The sequence below is a fragment of the Podarcis melisellensis genome (genome assembly GCF_964234715.1).
Source record: "Podarcis melisellensis genome assembly, chromosome: 13".
NCBI lineage: Eukaryota > Metazoa > Chordata > Lepidosauria > Squamata > Lacertidae > Podarcis > Podarcis melisellensis.
The window spans coordinates 53,781,242-53,803,634 of record NC_138545.1 but is presented as its reverse complement, the minus strand read 5'-3'; the positions used below and the strand labels follow the sequence as shown (position 1 = coordinate 53,803,634).

Genomic DNA, 22,393 nt, shown 5'->3' with positions numbered 1-22,393 from the left:
ACCTTTATGGGAAAAAGCAAAGGATTTCAGTCAGAACCACCATTTCATTGGAGCAAAATCTGACATCCTGTAGTCATTTCAGCTTGAAGCAAATTCTGCCCTCTCTCAGCTTTGTAGTTCATTCAGTTTACCCACTACAGTGGTGCCTCGCAAGACGAAATTAATCCGTTCCGCGAGTCTCTTTGTCTAGCGGTTTTTTCGTCTTGCGAAGCACAGCTATTAGCGGCTTTAAGAAAAAGGGGAAAAACTCGCAAGAATTCGCAAGACGTTTCGTCTTGCAAAGCAAGCCCATAGGGAAATTCGTCTAGCGAAGCAAAAACCGAAAAACCCTTTCGTCTTGCGCGTTTTTCGTTTTGCGAGGCATTTGTCTTGCGGGGCACCACTGTATTGCACAATAAAAGCCATGGAGAACATGCTGCAAGCAATTTCTTCCTCCTTCCATGAACATGCTTCCATTATGCATTCAAATCCATTGTGTGATGCTAATGTATAATGTGTGTCAACAACTGGCTTCTAAAACTATTTTTTGAGGGTGCAAGGACTTATTAGGAAATTTGGAACCATCTTCTCATAGCCTTACAATGCAACAGCACAGCTAGATCAGACCAACATCTATCTAGTCCAGCACCCTGTTTTTTTACAGTGCCTGACTAGGTAACTTGGGAAATCTTACACAGAACACAGAGACTAAACACCACAGTTCCCAGAAACTTGTATTCAGAGGCCTACTGCCTTTTAACCCAGAGGCTCCACATAGCTAACAGTTGTTGACAAAGCTATCCTCCATGAATGCATCCCATCCCCCTCTGAAGTCATCAAAGCCAGGGGTCATCATTATTACCTTTTTAAACATTCCAATCCCTTTTTAAATGATGAAGAGTTAGAAACAATGGTAAACTTCTGCTGACTTTTATTTCCTTTAAGATGGATCTACACTACCTTTCGTAATCTTCTTGTGACGTCGCATGCACTTTTCTGACACACACTTTTGCCTTTCTCTGTATCTAAAGAAGCAACTGTAAAATAATGTTCTGCTTTACAAGGGAAGCAACACACATTGCACAACATAAAGCATTCATGTTTTCCAAGGTCATTAACTGCACCCATTTAAATGCAAACCTTTAAGCCACATTTCTTAATAAAAATCAGGAATTTTATGAAGTTAAAAAATCTTTGTTGTTTATTTATTTATATACCACTTGATTGTTTTTTTAAAAAGCCCTATTTCTTATTCAAGGGTCACCAACTGTTAGGAATTTTACAATTATATTCTTATACCCATACAACTGAAAAAAGGATGTTGCTTTTTCAGGAGTGGAGAAATGTTTGGGCCCGACAGGCGAGTTCTTTCTCTCTCTCACCCTAGTGGGCCAACTATGACTGGTGAGTGAGATCACCCACCTGTCAATCATCTGGCATCATATCGCCACCAGGTAATTGAGAGGTGGGTATTCTTGCCCACCTATCAAAGTTGGAGGTGGGGGAGGATACTGCTCGAACTGGACTGATGTGCAAGCCTATTTTCTGCAGCCACCAGGTATGGGGCAGGTGAGCATGGTTTTGAGAAAGCAGCCTGGAGGGCCATGTATGACCCACAGGGTGGTTTCCCTTGCCTGCTGGAAAACATTTTGCACAAAAGTTAACACCTTCACTTACAACTTCAATGTGTTTTTGCACATTTCTAAGTCCCTTAACTCTCATCTTCATTGTTTTTTAAGAAATACATATACATTTCCTTCCACATACTCTTGATTAGGACTAAGCCCATTCTGATGTTAAATAGGTTAACTCTGCTCTAGCCCAGACACAGAGCTTAGAATGTTAAAAGCAGTGATAATGCAAAACTGTGGAGATGGATCTTGCTACGAAATTAAGACAGTGCTATCGTAAAAAATAAATCAATTGAAAGCCATACACCAATCCTGCAATGGCTTAAAAATGTGGAAAAACTGTGGATGATATCCAACAGTCATACTCAGAATAGACCCACTGAAATCAATGCATTTAGTGCACTGATACCACCACCCTGTGTTATTGCTACTAAGAACTAAAAGGCTGCCGTACAATAAAAACAACATACTAACATTACTCTTCAGTATCATGTCAGTAACATCATTCTGTTTCTCTGACCTTCAGCAACAACTCAATTTGCAACTCTATTTGTACCTTATTTTAGTGAAAGATTTCCGGTATATTCAGAAAATTGAAAAAGGACCCTACTATTTTCAGTGACAACACAGAGACATTTTTTTAACGTTTGAGTCTTGGAATAGTTTCAGGATTGGCATCCATTATGGTCTGTGATACAAGCTGCAATATTTTGCTACTAAAAAGTCTACATTTTGAAGGGCAACTAGATCACTATTACCGTATTTTTTGCTCTATAAAACTCACCTTTTCCCTCCTAAAAAGTAAGGGGAAATGTGTGTGCATCTTATGGAGCAAATGCAGGCTGCGCAGCTATCCCAGAAGCCAAAACAGCAAGAGGGATTGCTGCTTTCGCTGCGCAGCAATCCCTCTTGCTGTTCTGGCTTCTGAGATTCAGAATATTTTTTTTCTTGTTTTCCTCCTCCAAAAACTAGGTGCGTTTTGTGGTCTGGTGCGTCTTATAGAGCAAAAAATATGGTATTTTAGTAGCCAAAGATTTGGTTTGGTTCACCCTAACCAACCTTAGCTAAGCCCTGGTTGAGCAAAACGTGTGTAGGCTCCTGGAGAGGAATTTGCAGCTGTTCTGCTCATCCCTGGTTCTTTTTCTTGTGCTCTTTCCTTGCTAAACACAAGCTGTAACCAGGAACAAACCTTGATTACAGCTCATGGTTAGCGAGAAGAGAACTTACCCATGAGCCCCAAATCAGAAAACAGTTCCATGTGGTGTAACAACAATTAGGACTGAGGAGCAATATGGCTGCAAGCTCCTTTCTGGGTATGTGTGGACACACTAAGCCACTGTTTGGAATAGTTTGGCTTGAGAAGCAGGCCACTATGGGTCAATAAATGAGAAAGTGGCTTTTTAAAAGCTGATTAAAAAATTTGTTCCAAAGAAACAACTGAAATCTCAAACAGTATGTTCTGATTCACAAAATATTTTAAAATAATCCAATCAATTAACAAAATGGGAAAGTTACCAAAAATGCAGTATCAACTGTGCATTCAAATAAGTTACTTATTATATACACTTTTCAGACAGCATTTGTACAAATAGTGCTTTTCCATGTATCTGGCTGATGGCAGTAAAACATTTTTAATACATGTATCACAACATTTTTTATTCAAGCAATTCTTCAAAAGGCAACAAATTTTACCTGTAAAAGTGAAGAAGATTTCATTTTGCATTCCAGCTCTCTGCATTTTTACATGATGGCATTCTGATTTGCGCAATGCAACCTCACAGGATAGCTCAACGACAAGCTTGGTCAGTATCTGAAGCAACTTCTTCTCAAATGAAGTGTTATAGATACTGTTGCAGGGAGCTGCATGATATCGTGCTGTAAACTCATAGTAAAAGTTAGGGTCAGAGTAAGCTGCAGAAGAAAAACACAAGATTAACATTTCAGCTTTCCCCTTTTATTGATGGTATTATAAAATTATTTGAGTTACATTTCGAACTGTTGATTAACAAACACATGCTTTTATTATACACCTTTTGGTTTTCACGGAGGCTTGGAAAATGCCATCCAAGCAAAAGATTACACCAAAGATCCAAACTACAACAGGCACAACCAAGTGGTTAGGCCGTGTGGGTTATTATTTTTCTTATGAACATCAAATTGCTTTTGAAACTTCCCCTAGTTTCAAAAGAAGTTTAGCAGCAGCATAAAGGCTGCTCTTCAAGAAACACAAATCCAAAGATTTCTTCATCATCCAGGGTTCATGCAGTTCTTCCTATCCAGGCCTACATTATAACTCAATCTCCCAATCTGTTTTGATAAGTCAAGAGAGTTTGGGACTAGAAGTGGAAAGCCGAAATCCCTGTTTACTTACAAAGTACACTGGATGACCTAGAGTCAGTTATGACCTGTCAACCTATCCTCCCTCACAGGGTAGTTGGGGGAAGGACCAGGAAAGACCATGTATGTCACTTTGATTCCCTTGGTGGAAGGGGAGGATCTAAATGTAATGATAATTGAAGGGAAATGGTACATAAGAATATCTCAGAGACAACTTGTTTTAAAAATGAAGAGAATACAAAAGAATGATTGGTTTCACAAAACAAAAAAGAGTGAAACAGAAGCAGTCAGATGCATCTGTTTAGAATGTTTTATTGGAACTGTAATTGTAATTTCAACAACCTTTTGAAAATACCTCTGTACTGAGCAGTCCAACAGACACAGTGCAATGGATATAATGCCTGACTCAGCATGCCCTTGATTACAGGGGTTGGTTCTAAGCTGTGTTTCTCATGAGCACAGCAGATCAGAAATGTTCCACCGTGCTCAGATTTCTGCTGACAGGTGGCATCTACACCTATGCACGCTCTGGGTCAGATGCCAATTGCACCACAGGGCCACAATAATATAAGATCTGCCCAATTCAATTCCTTTCACTCCAATTCATAGAAAAGTATGAAATAGTAAGTTTAGAAGGAAGCAGCAGCAGCAAAACTTTAATTCAAGAAAATAACCAGATCTCTAGGAAGTGCTGACTACAGCAGGGATGGGGACCCCTACAGAACTCCCCTCATCCCTGATCAATGGCTAAGTTGGCTTGCGCAAATGGGAGCTGGGAGTCCACAGCAAAGGAAAAAAGCCCCCCCCCCCTGCATTCCTAATCAATAAAACATGAACTTCATTTCAGTTGCTTAAAAGTTAGGAAAACTAGGAATTCAGGTATCTGGAATATGCTCCCTGTCAACTCAAAAGTCAGAGAGTGCTTCCTGGGGACAGCAACAAAGGCCTTTGCAGACACCATGACGCCCATGGCACCAGGTTGGTAACCCCCAACTTCTGATTGAGAAGACTAAAGAAAATCTGTTTGGGATATACCACGTGTTGTCTATCAATGAGAATCAAATGTAAATGGTTTTGATTTTGCTCATTAAGGGTGAAATGCAGAAGACATTGAAGCACATCACCAAACTCAACTCGGATTTTTAACTATGCACTGATTTTCCCTCATAATTCCAACAAATCCACTACTATTTTTAAAAGGAAAAATGGTTCAGAAATGAAGGTGAATTTCTTACCATAAATGATATATTTGATTAAATAGCTTTTTTCATCTTGTTCAATGGTTGGCTTAAAAACAAGAGAACATGTGTAGACTCCACTGAACTCATTTTTGAAGTGTCGGAATAGCAAAGTTCCTGTTGGTGTTATTTTCACAGTCTGATTTTCTATTTCAAAAAATGTAACAAATTTAGTTTTACTGAAAAAGAAATTACCACCACCCAACTGTTGCTTCATATTGCAACCTTTCCATATTTATTCCAAGGCTAACTACATCCTCATGGATAGTAAAATTATGCATGAATAAGTGATTACACTTTAAGGTCCCAATATCTCACAAATATGTATAGATTTCTGTGAATATTGCTTTTTCTATGGGACTCATTAGTTTTCAAGAATAAAGATTAAACTGGCCACACACATTCCTAACTCAGTGAGGCTATACCTCATACCCACCCAAAAAGGTATTTCCACAACAGCTTAACACACATACACCATTTTTCTAGGGATACCCAGAAAACGCACCGAGAATATTGTTGAAGAAAATGCAATTACAAATTAAGGAAGGTGGATTTGGAATTCCAAATTTGGAATTATACCATCATGCTTATTTATTGACAAGTATCAAACACTGGAGACCTGCTGACGGTTGTAATCTCCTAAGTTGGGCAAGGTTGGAGTATAAATATATAACACCTTTAGTTGGGTGGACAATATTACAATCAAAATATTTGAAAGTTCCAACAAATCTTGAAACAATTAAGCCAGTTTGAAAGATTTGGAATATATTCGCTAATAAAAATAAATTTGATTCATTTGCACATGCTAAACCTACTCTGTGAGAAAATCCTATTTTAATAATTGGAAAAAAGATGGTAATGTGGAAAAACTGGATGATAGCAGGTGTATTGACCCTGGACCAACTGATAGATGAGGAAGACGAATTTTGTACGTACGATGCTCTGAGAGAAAAACACCATCAGCCAGAGGTGGCCCAATGGCAATACTTGCAGCTACAACATCTTTTAGTAACTTTGTTTGGTCCAGCAGCCTTCACAGCATCTGAGACACCTGAATTTTTGGTGCAAATGGATAATTCATTTGAAACTAAAAACCCAGTGATTACTTTTTAGAGATATTAATTATCAACAAATATGTTTCATACACAGAGCTTAAGAAATGATTGAAATTAAGAATTGGAATTTTCACTATTACCTAGACAATGGGAAAATGTCTTGGCTTTGGTATCAGATGTATCAGTGGGTCTTAAATTAAGATTTACACAACATAAACTACTACATAGAATCTATTGAACACCCTGACACTTGTATAAGAAAGGCCTATCAAATGTTTCTTTGAAACATATGCTTTTACTATGTCCCACACTTACTAAGTTTTGGGAGAATGTGCTGGACTATATAAACAAGACACTATGGGAAAATGTAAGATTTTCAGAGGTGCTCTTATATACCCATTGTATCGAAATTGACAACAGAACAGCAAGAATGGATCCTACGCACCCTAATGGTGGCCAAGAGACTGGTACTGATGAAATGAAAGAATATGATTCCCCTTAATCAATGACAACATGACAACATTGGCAACATATGAACAGGCAGCTTATAGACACAGACTTTCTTTGGATAAATACAATGATATCTGGAATGAGTTTACACAGAATATATTAGGTTACTGACAATTATATGTACATTAGGATAATAAGAATATACACATTTGAATATTAATGTATGGTAATGTAAGAGTATTATTTCTTTTTTTTTCATTCTCACTTTTTTCTTTCTTTTTTCTCACTCTATCTTTTTATAATTGAAATTATCTTAATAAAATGTTAAATAAAAAATAAAGATAAAAAAATGAATTTAATAACCCCCTTGGCAGGGGGTTGGACTCGATGGCCCTTGTGGTCTCTTCCAACTCTATGATTCTATAAAATAAAAATAAATAAAATAAAAATAAATAAAATAAAATAAAGATAAAAAATGAAAATGAATATTGTGGGGACACACTAGGCAGACAGTAAGTTACCATGTTCAAATAAACACAGTAGAGCTAATAGACAGCCTTTCACTCATGACATTCTCCCAGGATGCCTCTCCAAGAGTACTGAGCAGAGATTTCTGCCCAGAAAGTATCATTGTTCCGATTTATTGGACAATCCTATATTATTAGAACATTGATAACCCCTCTCAAGGAAGTGTAGGTTCGTTTTGTCCAGTATCCCACTGGATGAAGAACTGAAAGAACTCAAACTCAGATTACAATTTCTACTAAAACCTTCAATATTCAAATTGGTACAATACATAGGCAAAGTAGAATTTGAAGGTCCAGCACATACAACCCATGGCTAAGCAAGCAGAGATGCTGATCCAACAAGAGTCACAGCCACTTTAATCCCATTTTATGGGACTGGGGTGGGCACAACTTAGCATGGAAATCAAGACATTCTGACATGACCATTTAATTCCTATGAGGAATCTAAGTCAGTACTATGCAGCTGCAGATTGAAATGAACATTTGAGCACAGGTCTTTCAGGAGGAAGTATGGGACAAAGGACAACAAACAAACAAGCTATTTTAGTTGCAAAACTTTTAGTAGTAATTATTGGAATATCAAGAAGGTTCTGTTTGGCCTAAAGGGAGAGCAGAAAATAAGTTCAAGGGCAAGCTTAAAGAAAGATCAGTCAAAACTATTGTACAATAATTATTTTTTTAATCCATGTGAATACAGTCATGATCTCAGAGGCCTCTTAGTCTCTTGGGAGAAGGAAAATCCAAGAATAAGCAAAGCCTCCGCCTTGAAATTCCAGATGCACCTAAAGCATATTTAAAAATTGCTTTTGCAATTCCACCATTAGAAATCATTAGAATTGCACATATTCTGTACAAGAAAGGCTTTTGAGAGTCCAAATTACTAAATGAAACTTTTTGTACACCAATTCACTGCCATTATTGGCTACTGGGTTTTTTATTTTCAAATAAATCTCAAGCAAATGAAACTGTCGTCTTGTTGGCATCCATCTGTCTGGGGAGGAGTGCACCTTTGCAGGTGAGGTCAAGCTGTTGGGAGGTTGCAGCACCTGCTGTGGCTGTAGAGACTGATGCAGGAGAGACATGTTTTGCTGCAGCTGGGGTAGAGGAAGGCATCCAGTTGTGCTGTTGCAGATGCACCATGGCATTTCTTCTCTCTATGCTCCACCAGTGCTCATTTCTCCTCTGGTCGCTGCTATGGTCCACAACTTGACTGTCTACGGGTACTGCAGTCCTCTGCAAGGGATTTCCACATGGCAGGATTGATGTTGCCAGGCTTCATGCCAAGTTTGCAGACATCTTTGTACCTCAGAGTTGGTTTGCCAATGGGCCTGGGGCCAGCTCACCAAAAGCATGTCCTTGGGGGATCCTGCCATCTTGCATCCTGTGGACATGACCAAGCCAGCGTAGATGTCACTGAGAGAGGAGTGTAAACATGCTCAGAATTTGGGTTTGGGAAAGCACATCTTTGTTTGGAATTCTGTCCTGCCTTGTGACACCCAAAATCCTCCTGACGCAGCGCATGTGGAAGGCATTGAGGCATCACTCCTGAAAGTTTTAAGTTGTCCACAACTCACTTCCATAAAGCAATGGGCTCAACACCTTGATAAAGCCTGGTAGACCTTCATCTTAGTATTGAACATTAGCATCACATTTTCCCATACCCTTTCGGAGAAGCGAGCCACTGCTATAGCTGCCTTGCCAATCCAGCTCAGCCAATACAATTCACTTATGCAACTCCATTGCTAAGGGCAGAAGAATCCAATTCAGTCTTCACTCTGAAGTAGGTCAGTTCAAGTTTATTAATAGTCTGCAGACTTTCAAATTCCAAAACATTGTATTTGATTCCATACAATGGAAAAATGCAAAGAATAATTCACTTTTCATTGGTAAGAATGTACACAAGATTGGAAAAAAACCAACTAGCACCCCCATCAATTATGTAAAAGCTGCTAGCCAGATGTCAAGCCTTCCCTAGAACAAGCAGCTAAAGGTGTGTGCTTGGGAGCAGCAAAGCTTTCAAGCAAAAACAACAAAATTGACAGAACCACCTCAAGTTTAGAATCTACCCCTAAAATTCACCGTTAGACCCCAGACAGAATTTAACCAGAATTTATCTCTTTTCGCGCGCGCGGGGGGGGGGGGGGATCACTGAAACACTGAGTTCTTTTTCCAAGCGGGGGCAGAGGGTGTGTGGGTGTGGGTGGTGTCATTTTACCTCAATTCTAAGCAATTAGAGAGGTTTGGATACAGAGTAGCATGGCTCAGTCACATCTCACTAAACAGTTTAGCACAACATCCAAATGCAGCCAGCTGGACTTAAAAGAGTAAGAAACCTTACCTGTAACCAGGTCACCTCCAGGTCCATGCCACTGAAATATTGGATCAATCAATTCTGAATTTCTCAGACGCTTTGTTACACATAGAATACGTGGACTGTTATGATTCAACCTGACGTATACTTTGACTGAAAATACAGTATAATTTAAACATCAATTGTAGGCAAAGCAAAGTACATCAAAAGTTCAATGGAATCTACTAATAAAAACAAGGCTATGCTTTAAACCAGTGTTTCCCAAACTTTTTTGGGCAACGGCACACCTGTTTACTGAAAAAAAATCTCACGGCACACCACCATTAAAGCCCCGCCCCGTGACGTCAGCGCGCAGCGTCACGCCGGGAGGGACGCACGAAAGTGAAAGTTTTTTCCCTCCCCCTTGCCGGGGAACCTCCAAGCTTTGGGGGTGGGAGGAGGCAGCAGAGCGAGGGACTGAGGGACGGCGGCAACTGAGGCGGCGGCGGCTGTTGTGGTGGTGGCGGCGATAGCGGGCGGAGGAGGGGGTGGCGGCGGGGCTTGAGGAGCCGTCGCCGGGAGTTGCTGCTGCTGCTGTTGTTGCTGCTGCCCGGACATGCCGGCCTCCTCCTCCTCCGCTGTCTCGCGCTCCTCCCTTTTGCACGCGCTGCCCCGCCGCTCGGCACCACCACCGCGGAGCCGCCCCCGGCTCGACACGGATCCTCGCCGCCGCCGCCTCTCACCGCCCGACTCGCCCGCCTCCCTCCCACGGCACACCAGCCAATGTCTGACGGCACAGTAGTGTGCCGCGGAACACCGGTTGGGAAACACTGCTTTAAACAAAAAAGTATTTTGATTGCAAGATTAATTCTCAAGCCGTACGTTGCATCTTCACCTTTTCTTGTGCATTCTGCTCCATATTTAGAAGGTGCCAACCCTGGTGTCCTTTTTTTTGCCATGTCCCCAGGATCCTCAGAACCTCAAATAGTCTCTTGACCTCAGAGACTGCCTGGTGAAACCCTTACTCCAAGGGCTAGGAGATGACTTTTTCTCACAAGAACCCTTTTTTGTTTTTATTTCCTAGGTGTATGGCTTTTCTCCCTGCACCCACATCTAAATGTCCATAGCATAGTAGTTCCATTCACCAGCCCATGCTATTCTGCAATATTCCCTTACTCCCAGAATCAGTCTCTTTCCTTTCTGGTTCTAATTGCAGCCTGTCTATTTTATTTCTACCTTCCTGGTCTTGTCCTTTCCCCTCTTCTAGCATCTGTTCCCTTCCACTCTTGGCTCCTGTATCTTCCTGGCACTTAAGATACAAACACATTGGCAGCTCTCCTACAAACTCAGAACTGTTTGAACATGCTTAATGGCACATGCTAAAAAGCCAACTGGATCCAGTCCTACATACCCTCAACAAAGATAAAACCAAGACTTTCTAAACCATACTAGACACAAGTAGCAGGAAAAAAATGTGTACATGTTAAAGGGGAAACAGGGAAAATCTGGTAATTGTTCTGTCAAAATACGAAGTCACGTGTACAACTTCAAACATCTTTTTATATCATTCCATATTGCTTTGGCCACCTATCAAATGAAAGCAGCACTGTTCAAGAATATGCTTTTGATGCTCCCTCATTCTAAGTTTTAATGTAGTTAAATACTATTTTTAAAAATTTAGAATTATTTTTGGCAAGTATATTATTCTGCAATAGTCAATACCACTCTAACATGGCAATCTTATGCATGTCTACTCAGACATGAGTCCCACTGAGTTCAATGGGCTTCCTCCCAAGTTAGATGTTTAGGATTGCAGTCTTAGTGTCACAGAATAATCATATAAATAGTATAACTGACCTTAAAGAAAACAGTATTTTAAAATCCAGCCATAACATTTTCATTGTTCAAAAGACTTCAAAAGATTAACATGAATGAATTTAAAATATTTACTTTATACCTGGTAAATTGGTTGATCCTACAACTTTCAATGTACTAGAATCTGTACTGGCCGAAGTATGAACTGTCAAAACAGAATTTTTAAAAGTTAGCATAAAAATTCAAGCTTCTTAGGAATAAAAAAAAAACATGACGATTGATTATAACAAAATCAATGAACTTGAGCAAGTACCATATTTTTCGCCCTATAGGACGCACCGTCCCATAAGGCGCACCTAGTTTTTTGGGGGGAAATTATTTCCCCCCCCAGGTGCAGGGCTGGGGCGGGGGAAGCCCGAGCTTCCCCCGACCCCAGCCCCCAGAACAGACAACTCTCCGCAAGTCATGGGAGCCCAGCGCAGGGCTCCCGTGCCTTGCAGAGAGCCACACGAAATCTGGGCACGCTGAGCGCAGCGCGTCCAGCCTTTGGCATGCAGGCAACTCTCCGCAAGCCACGGGAGCCCAGTGTCCTATGGGGCGAAAAATACGGTATAATTAGGCAGTGACTGTAACAAGAGACGTGATAATAAACCATAGGTTATGAAGCAGTGGTCAAGACCATGGTGGCCCATCCCCCCCTCCCTTCCCACCTGTCACTTGCTGGCTTTGGAGAAGAACCGACCTTGAATTATGCCAGAGCTACCCATCACATCAAAACTCCAACACAGCCTCAGTGCAGTGCTGTGGATACAATTTCAGATGTGGATGCTACTGCTGGGATCAAATTCACACACTTTTGGTGTCACTCATTCACTTTCAGACTAGGTAACCTTACAGAATGCAATGTAATGATTCCCATGAAAAGCCCTTTGAGCTCCTTGGAAGGGCAGCATACAAGAACAATTTTTAAAAGTCTGAGAAAATTACTAGAAGAGCTGCTGCAGATGGCAAACACATAACAATGATAAAGATAAAATATCATTCTATGGTAACCTCCCTTTTATTCCTTTCTTTATCTGCATTTGGAAAGAGGATGGATCTTCTTTAAAAAAGCACAGTTGTACCTTGGTTGTTGAACGCCTTGCGACTCAAATGTTTTGGCTCCCAAACGCCACAAACCCGGAAGTGAGTGTTCCAGTTTGTGAATGTTCTTTGGAACCCAAACATCGAACACAGCTTCCGCTTGAGTGCAGGAAGCTCCTGCAGCCAATCAGAAGCTGCACCTTGGTTTTTGAACATTTTCAGAAATCGAATGGATTTCCCAAACAGATTCCATTTGAAAAGCAAGGTGCAACTGTACTTTAAACATATTCTATATTCAGTAAATAAATTTCCTATTGCAAAGTGCAAGATGCTCTCAGCAAAACTACCAAAGCTCCTGATTTTACAAGCGTCAAACATGAAGAGATCTGATCTAGCTAAAGAAAAGGTTTGCAATTATGGATAAACTCTGAAATTAACAGGAAATCCCATATGGCCTTTGGCACAATAGGCTTGTGTGCTTAACTATGTGTTAACCCCAGACTAATCATTGGTTTGTCATGGTTTATCTACTAGTTAATATATTAATGTGAAAGATACTGCTTTACTTTTTTCTAAAACTCTGCTATGTTTATATTACAATAGATCTTTGATACTGAATATTCAACACATTTAAGATTTCACAGCACTTACTGAATCACAATTCCGTATTATTGAGACAGCAAACTTTAATAAATGGATTAATAAATAAGACCCTTGTATTAATGTTTCTGGAATAGAAATTTTTTATCTAATTAATATAATTATTTGTATATTTCCTTGGGTGTTATTTACAGGAGAGAATTATAGCGGTGATATAAATATTTAACAAGCAACTAGTTACATGGGAATAAACCAACTGAGCTTAATAGGATTTATGAGTAGATGTGTTTATAGGGACTGCACCATAAAGGGCAGGGTACCTATTTATCTACTTGCACTTTGATGTGCTTTCGAACTGCTAGGCTGGCAGGAGCTGGGACCGAGTAACGGGAGCTCACCCTGTCGCGGGGATTCGAACCACCGACCTTCTGATCAGCAAGTCCTAGGCTCAGTGGTTTAACCCACAGCGCCACCCGCGTCCATAAAATTAACTTAATTTGTCCTTAAAACTTCTGGATCCATTGCATATAAAATTGAGTGTTTGTTAAACAACAAATAGGTAAAGGTAAAGGGATCCCTGACCATTATGTCTAGTCGTGGCCGACTCTCGGGTTGCGGCGCTAATCTCGCTTTATTGGCTGGGGGAGCCGGTGTACAGCTTCCGGGTCATGTGGCCAGCATGACTAAGCCGCTTCTGGAGAACCAGAGCAGTACACGGAAACGCTGTCTACCTTCCCGCCGGAGCGGTACCTATTTATCTACTTGCACTTATAATAACAAATATAACAAATATAAACAACAAATATATATATATATATATATATATATATATATATATATATATATATATGCTTTCGTAGATTTTCACGGGTACAGGAATGCAGGTTTTGGTGTCCTCGGGTGTCTTCCCGTGTAAAAGTTGGGGTGTCTACGTCGAAACGTTGCCTAGACACCCCAACTTTTACACGGGAAGACACCCGAGGACACCAAAACCTGCATATATATATATATATATATATATATATATATATATATATATATATGCTTTCGTAGATTTTCACAGGTACAGGAATGCAGGTTTTGGTGTCCTCGGGTGTCTTCCCGTGTAAAAGTTGGGGTGTCTAGGCGACGTTTCGACGAGGTCTCACTCGTCATCTTCAGGCTGGTGCTTTCGGCTTCTTGTTACTGGAACAGAGCAGGATCTCAGTGTTTGAGTTCCTATAAATACTGTTGAGGGGGTGTGGTGTATAGCCTCCAATGTTCTGGGCAGAGAGGAAGTTCCCAGGCTAGTGTGCCTTTTCTTCTTTTGTTCCTTAATTACTTGAGGGATATCTTGAGTGATTTCTTGAGTGATATCCTGAGTACCACTTAGGTGGGTCATTAGGTGTGGATTAGTTGCTAAAGTCTTTGTGTCTTGACCTCTTGAACTTTGTGAAGAGTTTTTCTGAGAAGATGGCTGTACTGCACTTAGTTGTGCTCTGGCTTGGCTTCGTGTATAGGGGCGAGCTGTGGTTTTGTGGCCTGTGTCAGCCAGATCTGTGTAGGGATTGCAGGGGGGTGCAGCATCCGGAGGTGCCACCATGGTTTGGCTACTGGATGGTGTCTGTAATTTATCTGTGGAGAGGGTCTGGGTTTGGGTCTGGTGTGGTTGATTGGTGATGGCGTTCTGTGTGCCTCTGGATCTGGTGTCAGTTTTTGTGGGGAGGGCTAATTTCCAGATGTCTGGCAAGCGGGATGTGTCGTCACGCTTGTTCATGTTGTGAGGGTGTTTCTCTATCTCGATGGCTTCCATGATTATTCTCTTGTGGTGATGTTCCATGTTAAAGAGCAATTTGGAATCTGCAAAATTAATTTCTATGAAATACCCTGCAAAGTCTGCCCAGCCACGTACATTGGACAAACAAACAGACGAATAAATGCACGTATCGCAGAACACAAGAATGCCGTCAAAAAAGAAGAAAAAACTTCCTCTCTTTTCCAACACATGAAAGAAACAGGACACGAAATTAATTTTGCAGATTCCAAATTGCTCTTTAACATGGAACATCACCACAAGAGAATAATCATGGAAGCCATCGAGATAGAGAAACACCCTCACAACATGAACAAGCGTGACGACACATCCCGCTTGCCAGACATCTGGAAATTAGCCCTCCCCACAAAAACTGACACCAGATCCAGAGGCACACAGAACGCCATCACCAATCAACCACACCAGACCCAAACCCAGACCCTCTCCACAGATAAATTACAGACACCATCCAGTAGCCAAACCATGGTGGCACCTCCGGATGCTGCACCCCCCTGCAATCCCTACACAGATCTGGCTGACACAGGCCACAAAACCACAGCTCGCCCCTATACACGAAGCCAAGCCAGAGCACAACTAAGTGCAGTACAGCCATCTTCTCAGAAAAACTCTTCACAAAGTTCAAGAGGTCAAGACACAAAGACTTTAGCAACTAATCCACACCTAATGACCCACCTAAGTGGTACTCAGGATATCACTCAAGAAATCACTCAAGATATCCCTCAAGTAATTAAGGAACAAAAGAAGAAAAGGCACACTAGCCTGGGAACTTCCTCTCTGCCCAGAACATTGGAGGCTATACACCACACCCCCTCAACAGTATTTATAGGAACTCAAACACTGAGATCCTGCTCTGTTCCAGTAACAAGAAGCCGAAAGCACCAGCCTGAAGATGACGAGTGAGACCTCGTCGAAACGTCGCCTAGACACCCCAACTTTTACACGGGAAGACACCCGAGGACACCAAAACCTGCATATATATATATGCAGGTTTTGGTGTCCTCGGGTGTCTTCCCGTGTAAAAGTTGGGGTGTCTAGGCGACGTTTCGACGAGGTCTCACTCGTCGATGATGACGAGTGAGACCTCGTCGAAACGTCGCCTAGACACCCCAACTTTTACACGGGAAGACACCCGAGGACACCAAAACCTGCATTCCTGTACCCGTGAAAATCTACGAAAGCATATATATATATATATATATATATATATATATATATATATATATATATATAAAATATTATAATATACATATATTATATTATAATCATATTATATAAACAACAAATAACATCCGTCCAAATATGAAAAGTGGTTTTGGGGTTTTTATTTTTGAGCAACATACCTGTGCTTTTCCAGCATCCTGAGCTTGATCTATTATTCAAGCTACTTTCATCCCATCTGTTCAATATTTCTAAATTTTTAGTTTCAGATTTTCTGAACAGAAAAACATGCAGTAGCTAGAGCCACAAGATGGAGCACTTTAACTGCTAATACAAAATACTAGTAGTATAAATAAAAAAACTGATTTATAGAGTATACATCAAACTTCTTTGAGCATGTTTTCAGTACACACCGTCTATTTATTTATAAATGTACTGATAAAAAAGCTCGGTAATGCACCAACATTATGCATATATGCTGATTTTTAAACATTATGGTTTTTTAAAAAATTCTACAAAAAATCATCAAATCAAAGTTCAGAAACAGTATAAAAGACTGAAAACCAAAACAAAACCAGTTCTTTAAAATTTAGAACATTTTCCTTGAGAAAAGAAATATAATTAGAAAGTTCTTATGACAATACTCAAGGAAAAATATATTAGAAAAGTGTTGTAATGTGTTTTTGAAACCACTCTGAATATACAGAGATTTTGAATAGATCTTACACTTTCTCTCTAGAAATACCAATATGCTTTTTATATTTATTCACGGTCTACAGTATACTACTTACTGACCTGGCTCACATGTAATGCTAAGATAAACCATGGTTTACAACTAGCGGCTTCTCTGGAGGAGATAAATGATGAGCCTGGGTTCAGGTGACAGGTAAGGCAAACCATGACTTACCTGACAGCAATACAGCATGACTAGTAGAACACATTGGCTGCAATCTGTTCTCTGGGAACCTGTACGTCTGTGGGAAGTCATGGTTTGGCTTAGTGTATGTGTGAACTGAGCCACAGTACAGTATAGCACATGATATAAGGCAGTAATTGTCAGGGGGGTTTCAAACCTGATGCATGATTTTAAACTAAACTTAAAACAATCCAGGTGACCGTGTGTAAGAAAGTATTTCTTATACGTTTTTGTTTATTTGAGTGTATATAGCAATATAAGGTAGAGGAAAACAAGGACTGACTGATTTGATTTGGGTAGTTTGGGAAGGGAAGCAGCTATAGCTCAATGTTTCCCAGTTACTTTGTAACATCTGCAAAAAGTTTCTGTAAGCTCAATTACTTAGAAGAAAAGCAGAGTTAACGTGGCAGGGAATTGTTATACCTAACATAAAGATATATTGAACGTATATGTTGTTCATGAAGGTGTCAGTCAGGAAATTTATGAATTTACTTAAATTTACGTACAACTCTTCAATTGAAGATCACAGATGGTTCATAAATTAAAAAACAAAATGAGAAATACACAATAAAACAAAAGCAAATCAATAACCCACTTCCCATGGTTGTAGGATGTTATTCAGCCAAAGGCCTGGTTATAGAGAAACATTTTCACATGGCTTCTAGATATACTGGTATGTAATGAAGGCCTACCAGTCAAGCCTCCCATTTACAATTACATTATTTGATTATGCAGGGATTTCCAAACTATGGGGACAAACGGGCACATTTTACATTTTAAGTAAGTGTCATGACACTAGTCCCAACATTAGAAAGAGTGCAACAGTCCACTGCTAACATAAGTCAGCTATGTCCTGCTGGTTCTGATTGTCGAGATCGCTCCTTATTGATGTTTTCCACACACAATGATGCTGTTATCTAATAATAGGAAGGGGAAATATACCTAGTGGCCACACCATGCTTTCTTGTACATATGTGAACAGTACATACACAGACAATACACACACATACTTCTCTTTTTTGCTCTGCCCAAGAGAGAACAATATCCCCTTCAGAAAAGTCCATCAAAAGAGTAAAAGAACTATCTGCCAAAAGCTCCACATGGCTAGTGGGCAACAATGCTGAGCAAGTAAGGCTATCCCTATATTGCCCCCCAGTGCAAAATAGGCCCTTTGTGGGCAATTGAGAGTGGCAATTGAGAGTGGCAAGCGATCAGCAGTGGCAGGCAGGCAGGTGAACGATTGGCAGAAGTGACCTCCCCCACCACCCCCAAAGCTAAACAACTTAATTTCGGGTTAAAAAAAATAAGGGCCATCTCATACACAGAAAAATACAGTATGTGGGGGGATGAGCTCTTAGGCAACTATTTACAAAAAGGCAGCAGTCTACTTGTCCTGATAACCATAAACCAGGAGTCACCTATTAGTCCAACCCGCTATCAGTGCAGGATATGCAATCCAAGATTGCATTATTATTATTATTATTATTATTATTATTATTATTATTATTATTATTATTATTTTACTTGTCCATATGACTGGGTTGCTGAAGCCTGACAGATGCCTGTTGAAATATTTCCTGTTTAAATATTTTAAAACTTTCAGGAGAGGTAACCACCTCATGCAGCAGTTTCACTGTCAAGCAGCTCTTACCTTTAAGTTCCTTCTAATCTTTAGCCAAAATCTACTTCCCTGCAATTTCCACCTATTCTATTCTATTCCTATGCAAAAGCCTTTGACTGTGTTGACCACAGCAAACTATGGCAAGTTCTTAAAGAAATGGGAGTGCCTGATCACCTCTGTCTCCTGAGAAATCTCTATGTGGGACAAGAAGCTACAGTTAGAACTGGATATGGAACAACAGATTGGTTCAAAATTGGGAAAGGAGTACAACAAGGCTGTATATTGTCTCCCTGCTTTTTTAACTTATATGCAGAATTCATCATGCAAAAGGCTGAGCTGGATGGATCCCAAGCCTGAATTAAGATTGCTGGAAGAAATGTCAACAACCTCAGATGACACAACCTTGTTGACAGAAAGTGAGCAGGAATCTAAGAACCTTTTAATGAGGGTGAAAGAGGAGAGTGCAAAATATGGTCTGAAGCTCAATATCAAAAAAACAAAGATGATGGCCACTGGGCCCATCACCTCCTGGCAAATAGAAGGGGAAGAAATGGAGGCAGTGAGAGATTTTACTTTCTTGGGCTCCATGATCACTGCAGATGGTGACAGCAGTCATGAAATTAAAAGACGCCTGCTTCTTGGGAGAAAAGCAATGACAAACCTAGAAAGCATATTAAAAAGCAGAGACAGCACCTTGCCAACAAAGGTCCATACAGTTAAAGCTATGGTTTTCCCAGTAGTGATGTATGGAAGTGAGAGCTGGATCATAAAGAAGGCTGATCGCTGAAGAATTGATGCTTTTGAATTCTGGTGCTGGAGGAGACTGTTGAGAGTACCATGGACTGCAAGAAGATCAAACCTCTCCATTCTGAAGGAAATCAGCCCTGAGTGCTCACTGGAAGGACATATCCTGAAGCTGAGGCTCCAATACTTTGGCTGCCTCATGAGAAGAGAAGACTCCCTGGAAAAGACCCTGATGTTGGGAAAGATGGAGGGCACAAGGAGAAGGGACGACAGAGGATGAGATGGTTGGACAGTGTTCTTGAAGCTGCCAGCATGAGTTTGACCAAACTGCGGGAGGCAGTGGAAGACAGGAGTGCCTGGCGTGCTCTGGTCCATGGGGTCACGAAGAGTCGGACACGACTAAACAATAACAACATTATATTCCTGTCCTTGAAGCAACAGAAAACAAATATTTTCAATCTTCTGTTGTAACAGCCCTTGAGAGATTTGAGGACTGCTATCATGTTCCTCCTTAAATTTCTCTTGTCGATGCTAAACATGTCAGCTGTTTCTCATAGGACTTGATTTCCAGCCCCCCCCATCCTGATCACCCTTCTGTGGACCAGCTCCAGTTGGGTAAATGTCCTTAAAATGTGGCATCCAAAACTAGACACAGTACTCCAGACGCAACCCGACTAGCATAAATGGAACGCAACTATTATGATTTGGCCACAATCTGCCCATTAATGCAGTATAAGTTTTTCAAGTTACAGGTAGGTAGTCGTGTTGGTCTGCCATAGTCAAAACAAAATTAAAAAATTGCTTCCAGTAGCACCTTAGAGACCAACTAAGTTTATTGTTGGTATGAGCTTCTGTGTGCATGCACACTTCTTCAGATACCAAGTTTTTCAAGTCATGCTTTAGCTTATGATTAGCTAAGACACACACTGTCTTCATTTACATAATGCTAAATCAAGGTGTGATATGTTTAAACACAAGCTCTAGCATTCCTCTGTTTGTCCACCCAAAAGCAACACAACCGTGAACTTGGCTTAGCCGGATATCCAAATCAGTGTTTGTGGTTTGTTTCTCTCCAAACCACAATGTAAAGCCAAGGTTTGCTCTTGGGTTTCTGAGACTTGTGGGTATAGGGTGGTATAAAAATTTAATAAATCACCTTCCTTTCTTGTTATCGCTCCAAATACAGTATAGTGCTTTCTTAGCATTTCTAACAAGAATCAGGTCTTGGTAGGCTTATTGTACCCATTCTTTGTTATCTGGCCCACCACTTTCAATTATATACTGCTCTGAGATTTTCAGATGAAGGGTGGTATATTAATTTAATAAATCAATAATATATTGCTCTTTTTAAAGCCTTGACTTCTTGAGAGATCCTCCTCTCTTTTGAAATAGTTTGCACCCACACTTCCACCATTTCACTGTTCAGAATCCCCAAGTCCCCGTTTTCTCTCTCATGGCATCCTCCTTACCGTCACGAACAACTGCGGGAGTAATTTTGGGAGGAAGTTGGGGAAATACATATGGGAGCAGTTACGTTTTGCACTAAACAAAGGCGAGTAAATGTCTGCGCGCTCGCCTCCTATAGTTATAAATGCCAGAAACCTTAATTCAACAACAAAAGAAAGGTTGGCACTCTCAGGATCGGGGTGCGCACTTTCTGCACCTTTCGAGGAGAACCTGATAGGCAAGGATCGCGCGTCAATAGGGGGGCTGGCTTCGCCTGAGGCCCCTCTGGGCCAGACGGAAGCGCCTCCCCGCCGCCCCTCACCTGAGGCGAGGCCCTGCAGCACCGAGAGCGCCACGACCAGCAGCGGCGCGCAGAGGAAGGTGCGAGGCGGCGGCGCGAGCCTCCTCCGCCGCAGGCGCCGCATTTCCCCCGCCGGAAAAGGCGCCTCCTGCTGCCGCTCGCGCTCTTTCCCCGGCCAGGGCGGGAGCGCAGCGAGGTCGTTAACCGCCCGCCTTCGACTCCCCTCGTCACAATGGCCGCCGCCCGAGAAGAACCACCGCCGCGCGCCTCGGGGTTCTGCGCAGCCGCAGAGCATTGGCGGGCTTTTCGCCTCGCCCTTCCTGGCGCCGTTGTTTTCCACGCGCCAAGACTTTAAGCGCGTGCACGCGCTCGCCTTGGATTGGCGGCTTGGCCTTTTTGACGCGGCCCTGGGGGGGGGGGAGGGCGGCGGAGGCGCCTCCGAAGGTCCGCTCTGGCCTCAGGCGCCCTCGGCAAAGGCCCTGCCGTCTTCCCTGAAGGGCAGCATATCAACTGAGAGGAGGAGGAGGAGGAGGAGGAGGCTCCTGCAAGTGTTAAAATATAAGCCAGGTGATGGCCTGGGTGATGGGCCGTGAAGGGAAGAAAGGAAGGGGCTCTTTGCAGATATCCTCCCTCAACTGTTAGTTAAAAAGGACAAAAAGAAGACGAAAGGGCAGAGGAGAGTGATGTGAACTAGAAGTGGGAAACAGCAGGCTGGGAAACTATAGAGCAGTGAAATATACTCAGAGTCGCAAAGTGATTTCATGCTCTTTATTCAGCTCATAGTGGTGAGGAGGAATGAATGTCCCCTCAAAGTATCTGCTTTATATACATTATTTACACAATGGGCTGCACATGATTGGCTAATTCTGGAATTCTACTGTAAGCCAATCAGGTTGTGGATTCACTTCTATCTGGAGCATGATTGGGTGGTTCCTGCCAACCAATCATATTGCTGCATTGTTCTAGGACCAATCAGACTGCTGCATTCTGAATCCTATTGTTCTAGGACCAATCAGACTGCTGCCATTTGGATCCTATTCTAGGACCAATCAGACTGTTGCAGTTTGGATCCTATTCAATTCAGTACATAACAAGCAAGAAGTGAGGGAACCACGACGGCTGCAGCTATGGGGGAAGCCAGACTCTTTTGGGGTGTTAATGCTGTCAGCCTCTCCTTCATAGACTCAGGTTGTATACAGTGGACACTTGGGTTGCAAACGTGATCCGTGTGGGAGATACGTTCACAACCCGCAGCTCCACGTCTGCGCACGCATAGGTTGCGATTCAGTGCTTCTGTGCACCCGCAAAGCGCGATTTAGCACTTCTGCTCGTGCACGAGCACCGAAAACCAAAAGTAACCTGTTCCGGTACTTCCAGGTTTGGCGCAGT

General features: G+C 41.6%; 1 protein-coding gene across 3 annotated transcripts in view; it reads right to left on the bottom strand.

Moving 5' to 3' along the window:
* The window catches only part of ZPBP (zona pellucida binding protein), a 34,262-nt gene extending 13,024 nt beyond the window's left edge, over positions 1–21,238 (bottom strand). For 2 of the 3 annotated variants that reach the window (XM_081885876.1, XM_081885877.1), the window contains exons 1-6: positions 21,026–21,238; positions 11,465–11,527; positions 9,556–9,681; positions 5,183–5,332; positions 3,303–3,521; positions 940–1,016 (exon numbers count right to left, since the gene is read on the bottom strand). In XM_081885876.1, the coding sequence (XP_081742002.1) occupies positions 940–1,016; positions 3,303–3,521; positions 5,183–5,332; positions 9,556–9,681; positions 11,465–11,527; positions 21,026–21,128 (738 nt within the window). In that variant the 5' untranslated portion in view covers positions 21,129–21,238. The remainder of the gene's footprint in view (positions 1–939; positions 1,017–3,302; positions 3,522–5,182; positions 5,333–9,555; positions 9,682–11,464; positions 11,528–21,025) is intronic. The other variant, XM_081885878.1, reaches the window with a different exon arrangement.
* Between the last annotated feature and the right edge of the window lie 1,155 nt (positions 21,239–22,393).